Consider the following 6368-nt stretch of genomic DNA (forward strand, 5'->3'; position numbering starts at 1 on the left):
GTATAATATGTAGACACAAAAACATCATTTTTAACTCAACCTTTTCATTCTAAATTTAGGTTGTGTGGAAAATATGTGTCAAAATAACAAATGAAAATTTTTACCTAGTTCCAGGATGCAGATGTTTATTTAGTGTTTACCTTGGAAAACACAAACTTACAAGCTGATCTCCTTCTCCAAGAGCTTAGGACAGAAAATTATTACATTTTGACACTGTTCAATTCTTAAACCAAACAAGATTTTCTAAAGGAAATGCATCCTTATTATGACCAACTCTGATATTAATAATAATAATAAATCTTTGCATATAATCTTTGAACAACAAAGCAGAATAACTCAAGAATTGACCTGCTTGAAACATTTAAACAAGTTTGTGATCACAAACACAATATTATCATATATATATATATATATATATATATAATTGACAATTGTTTTAGATTTCGGATTGAAAAAAATGTTACTGAAGAAGTAGATTTGGGATAAATAGTTTAGTTTGTGTTCTTTTTGGCATTAGTTATTTGAAGTGTTAAATTGGTGTTGCAGCTCTATCAGACATTGTCTTTTAGGAGGCAGTTATTAAATTGTATTTTATGTGTTCTAGATGAAAAAGTAAGTCTGTTCTTTTAAACTTGTGGCAAATATTTATTCTTGTTTTTAACAGGCTAGTCACCTTTAGAGAAAACCTTGTTATGATTGTAAAACACTCACAAAAGTATGTATTCTGAAACTGATGGCACCAAATGACTCAGCTAAAAAAGGGTCCATAGCTCATTTCTCAAACACTGAGTAGTTTTTTTATTATTATTTAACTTCTTAGACAGACATAGTTTAATAATAAATCAGATGAAAGCACACTTTAGTGATCACATTTTTAGTGAGTTGAGTCACAAACCATGCAGAAAAAGCAAATTATAGTTTTCCTATGCTGTTTAGTTAAACATGCTGTACAAAACTACTATATGAAATGAAATATTTCAGAAAAAAGACATTGGGATATGAACTAGAAATGGACAGTGCCAAATTTTCAATAAAGATGACAACTGTCCAATACCTTTTCACTGAAGAAAATCCATGTTCATGGACAACAAAACGATCCCTTGGTGTCGGTAAGACAGCACAAGCTCTTTCTTGTTCATGAGTGCAGTGTTGGCTTCAAAGCTTTCAAAGAACATGGCAACATACAGTACTGTGCAAAAGTCCTGAGTCACAAAACAGGTTTGAGCCCAGGTTGCAACAGGAAGGGCATCCAGCATAAAACATTTGTTAAATCTTCTGTACAAGTCCACTCACTGTGGCAATCCCTTCAGAAGGGAGCAGCTAAAGGATGGAAGGATCATTTATGCATTAAATTTTGTTTACAATGAGCCATACTGGTTTTTTTTAAATAGTCTTTAGCAATAATTCCTTAAGCTTTCTGTAGATCTTTCAAAAAATATTTTCTGATTTTTTTTATTCTATAACTGATAAAAAAGTGAGAAAAAAATATGTCTAAATGAAACCTTTTAAAGCCTTTCAGGAAGTCTGGACCACTGTTGAGCAAAACCACTTTAAAACAAAGTTTGGCACTTTGGTAGCAAAGTGAAACAAAATTGAAGCTGTTAAAATTCTTTTTCACAGTACTGTAGAAGGTGTGATTGTTACAGGTTCTTTCCAGGCATCTAACAAACAAAGGCTTTACTGTCTTGCTGTTGCATGTTGGCATTAAAGCAGACAAGAGCCACCTGTGCAGCCAAACTAATGGACATCATCATGACCCTATTTTAGTGATGTGCGCCTAATTATTCAGCTTTGTCTTTAGTAAATAATCAATGTATCTAGTTACATAGCACTCCACAAAAGTTTACATTTCCCACAGATAGAAGTATGATGTGCTGCTTGTCTTGGTCGCTCCTGTTTGTAAGGCACATTGTCACATTATTTTTAAACAAACAGTTATCCAGACATATTTTTACAGATAAAAAATGTGTTTATTAGCTATGTTCCAGTTAGTTGCCAAATTAAATGTGATGATTTAATAGTTTATCTGCATAAAATACTCCCTGTTCCATTTGAGCTGCTAAATCCTTGTTGGGGACCCAACATTACAAGCTGTATCGGTTATGTGAGTTTCACTTAAACTTACAGGTCAATAACACTAACTTAGAAAGATTTAACGTCATTCTTTTTTACTGTATTTTAGAATTTTATCAGGTGTCCTGTTTAAAATGTTGGTGCAAAATATTACATATGGTGCATGTTACATTTCATTTGAATCAGAGCCTCTTTATCATTTAGAAATATACCACCTTGCCGTCACCTACCACCTCCATCAGAATAGAGATCCCATCAAAGGCTAAATGCCCTTTAGAAGTGTTTTCCCTTCTTAGTTTACTTTTTCTTCCTGAAAAGTGTTGTTGGTCAAAAGAATTCTGTGACCTCTGGTTGGCTTGTCATTAATGTTGTTGGTTGTTTGTTAATAAACAATGGAGTCAAGAATTTAAAGCTGAAGAAAAAATAATATTACCAGTTAAATTTGCTATTTTTGGCCTCAACAGTCTAAGCGGACCCAAACATGTCAGCAAAAAGTCCTCAAAGGCAAACTAAGCCACCTGATTTTCTCAACAGTGAAATCAAGACTTTTCATTATTTCATTCCTTTGTCAACTACCTTAATATTTTAATAATGTCCTAATAGTCCTGAAATGTGCATGTGGGCTTCAAATAATTTTTAAAACACAATGTTCTTGTCTTTAAAACATTGATTGTTTTCATGGCAAAAGCATGTTTCATTTAATTCTTCATGTTATCATCAAAGACACCATGAGTTATGTTTATTTGCATTTTTTCCCCACTCCATTGTATCATTGTTTTTTTTTTTCAGATGTCATCTGCGTCATTCAAGACAAATCTTTCACAATCCTCACAAGAGAAAAATGTTGATTTAGGACAAAGTCAGGGCTTTCAAACTGAGACACCAGTCATGGCACAAGATTTAAACAAACTTTCCTCTGCAAAACTAAAACTAATTGTTCCAGCTACCTTGGACCCAATTACCACACAATGTGACTTCAGTTTGAGACATCAAAGGGGTTCACCACAGGCAAAACAGGAAAAACTCACATTACCCGAGCAAAATGAGAGCTCTGAAATGACTGAATGCCATGATATGGTTCCAGAACTAGAAGAAGGTTCAAGTGTCCTCTCCAGAAATTATTCAAACTCCACTCCACCACCACCAGGATCTGGTTCTCCCGAGCTGGACCAACTTCTGACAGATCTGAAGGAGATGAAACTCAAGTTTAGACCAGAGACACTTGACTCACCTCTGTCAGAGTCCTCCAGTGAGAGCTCTGAAGATGAGAAAGCATATATGTATGATGAACTTTCACCGGAAGATCAGTCTCCTACAGAAAACTGTGATAGCAGCACCCGGGTCAGCTGGTCGAATATAGAAGGCACTCCTGACGTAACAAGAACATTGGAGTCAAACCTTGATAGCCATAAAAAAAGTTATGTAAGCATCATGAGCCCTACTGAATCTTTTTCAGTCCCTAAAACTTCTCAGACATTAACTGAAGAAAAGGAAACATCACAAAACTCTGGCATGATCCAGTCCTACGCAAAGGCTGAGATTAGTGCTGAAACATTTCTTTTAGTATCTGACACACATGAGACAAAGCAGGCAACTCCTTGTGGGGAAGATTTTACAAGTAGCACTCATGTAGACCAAAAGGAACCATGTTTATCCTCACAACTGGATGACTCAATGGATATGACTGAAGAAACATCTAGAGAGAACAACCAAGATCAACTTCTAAACAGCAAAACCTTCACTGAGACAATTTCCTCTCAGTCTGTGTCTGGCTTCACTCCTGAGATAGTTGAATCTGCAAAACATCTCAGCTTCGAAGAGTTGATACCATACCACTCCTCTCAGAGTTTGGAGAACTCATCAGATAAAGATAGACCACAGTTCTGTAAACAGTATTCTGAAGAGAAACTGACTCCAGTTGACGACCAGTGTGTTGCCTCTCAGCTAAAAAGTGATCTGACTTCATCAGCTTCTGATGAGGAGTATGGCATCCCGCTTAGGGGTGCAGGAACGACCTCTGAGTCAGACGTCCACACACCTTTAGGGGCAAGACAGAATGGAGCAGACAGTCCAGATTTAGAATATTCTGACCCAGAGCCTTACTTTGACTGCAAACAAGGAATGTCTGATTTCTTCGAGCCTGAGCTTAATGGACCCGAGACAACCACCAGTTCAAGTCAGGCCCAGGATCAGCGCAGCCACCTCGGAGCAAAGGAAAAGTCAAATCAGAAAGTACTGTTGTCTTCTGGAAGTGAGGATTATGAAGATGCTCCTTTACTTCTTGAGTCTCATCGTCCTGTACAAGAAGAGAGTGAAGAATCGCAGCATTACTCAGAGACATCAGAAGAAGAATTCACCATGTGTAGCACTTCACAACTTCCTGGAACACATGAAACTGTTAAATCTTTCAGGAGGGTAAGACGAGACTTTGTAAAATCCTGCAAGTTATTTTTTATCCTTCAGAGCTGAGCACTAACACAATATTTTTGCTTCAAAAAAGAATGATGCTAACCCTTTGCCCAATTGAATCAGATCCATATCTTGTTATAACCCTTCTTTTTTCAAGATTTTAACCAACCCATACTGAGCATGTCACTTTGCTGCTTGCATTTCACAGTACCCGTGGATGATATGAGCAACACGCCTTTTGTTTTTCAAATGTCATTTTGTTTCTAAATGCTTTTTCAAGTTACAGACTGCCATGTTGTACTTTCCAGTGTACATCTGATGTACTGGAAAGTTCAGCATTTCACCCTGTTCAACGCTTTGCTTTGCTACCAACATACCATTCATATATGTCACATATGTCTGAATGAGTTTGTGTTGGTCAGGAGATCGCCAAAGAGCTTGGATCATTATCAGAAAGTTCAGATGATGAGTTTTTGACCACCAGAGTAATACGAAGGAGAATTGTCATTAAGGTATTGAACGTAGCACGGCTGATGGTGTTCTGGTTTAAACAAGGTCTAATAAAGTTGGAGTGAAAATGTATGTTTTAGGACATAACCGAACATTTAGATGCAGAGATGGCTGAAGCTGGCGGAGGTGTTTTTATGATGCTGTGAGCATGTCTTTGCTGATTTATTTCACAACATGACCCTTAAAGTTGTTTTGCCGTTTCCCCAAACTCCCTTTTTCCATGACAAATAAACAGTGTAATGTTTTGTGTGGTGTTTTCACTCTAACATGTGATGCAGTGTATAAAACACATGAACATCTTAACTCAAATGGTCATTTCTCATTATTGTTCCTTCTATTTTTATTTTTTATACAGGCTGATGAAATGCTCGACCTCCCTAATCAGTCAGTGACTGAGGAGAGATACAGAGATGAAAATGGACACATAGTTGTCAAAAGGGTAAAGCTAAACTGTATATGCTTTTAAAACAAATCCAAATTTCTCTCTAGAAACTATAATTAACAACATACATTACATGTCTAAATAATATGCGAACATGTTTTTGTCTTGCACAGGTTACACGAAAAGTTATCCGTAAGTGTATTTCAGCGGATGGTAATGAGCGTGAAGATATGTCAGCAGAAGGAGGTCCTCAGGGGTCGGACGGAGGCGGGTACTCCAAAGTGGTGAAACGGACCATTGTAAAGAGTGAGGGAGACAACACAGAGGTGTGTGTGCTGTCCAGAGCATTAAATTAGTTTTTCAGAACAGATCAGATACTATGTCCTGATGCATCTCAGTAATCCAGGTAGAAAAAATCAAAAAGAAAAAATAAGTAGGTCCTCTGGATGGGTTCTTCTTTAGTGAAATGTTTCGTCTCTCCTCTGTTATTGCAAGTATGATTCAGCCCCCTGTGAGTAAAAAGGTGTGAATCAGGGCCCCAACGATACCCAACACAAATAGGGAAAGAGAGACAAAAACAAGGGGATGTTGAACCCCGCTTGCACTCACTACATACATATAACAAAACACCAAATAACCACAGCCGAAGCATCCAAACCAATAAGTCAGGTGATGGGGCACATGACCCTCTATGAATAGAGCTAATCAAGCCTATTGTTAGGCAATGACCTTCTTTTGCATGTGACTAACATGTTTGTCCATGTGGAGGCAGTGCTTATAAGCAGGGTTGCACAAATAGTTTTGGTCTGTTTCTCAGGGGAGAACCTAGGGTTGTTGCTTGGTGCTCATATTTTCCTACACTCATTTAACACATTTATCTATAGGGGCGTCAGGGCTTTCCCCCGGTCTGTTTTTTGACTCCTATCAGCTGCAACGTCTCAGGACATCATGCCAAATTAGTCCACCGAGTTTATTTTATTGTTTTACTCTACAT

At 37.3% G+C, this 6368-nt stretch overlaps 1 protein-coding gene across 1 annotated transcript in view; it reads left to right on the plus strand.

The window, feature by feature from the left end:
• ank2a (ankyrin 2a, neuronal) overlaps positions 1 to 6368 on the plus strand; it is a gene marked incomplete in the record, with an annotated part of 55038 nt that overhangs the window by 45645 nt on the left and 3025 nt on the right. Inside the window, 3 exon segments of the mRNA XM_014026893.1 lie at positions 2863 to 4488; positions 4905 to 4994; positions 5348 to 5431. Coding sequence (XP_013882347.1) covers positions 2863 to 4488; positions 4905 to 4994; positions 5348 to 5431 — 1800 coding nt within the window.

Source organism: Austrofundulus limnaeus, unplaced genomic scaffold (assembly GCF_001266775.1).
Source record: "Austrofundulus limnaeus strain Quisiro unplaced genomic scaffold, Austrofundulus_limnaeus-1.0 Scaffold598, whole genome shotgun sequence".
NCBI lineage: Eukaryota > Metazoa > Chordata > Actinopteri > Cyprinodontiformes > Rivulidae > Austrofundulus > Austrofundulus limnaeus.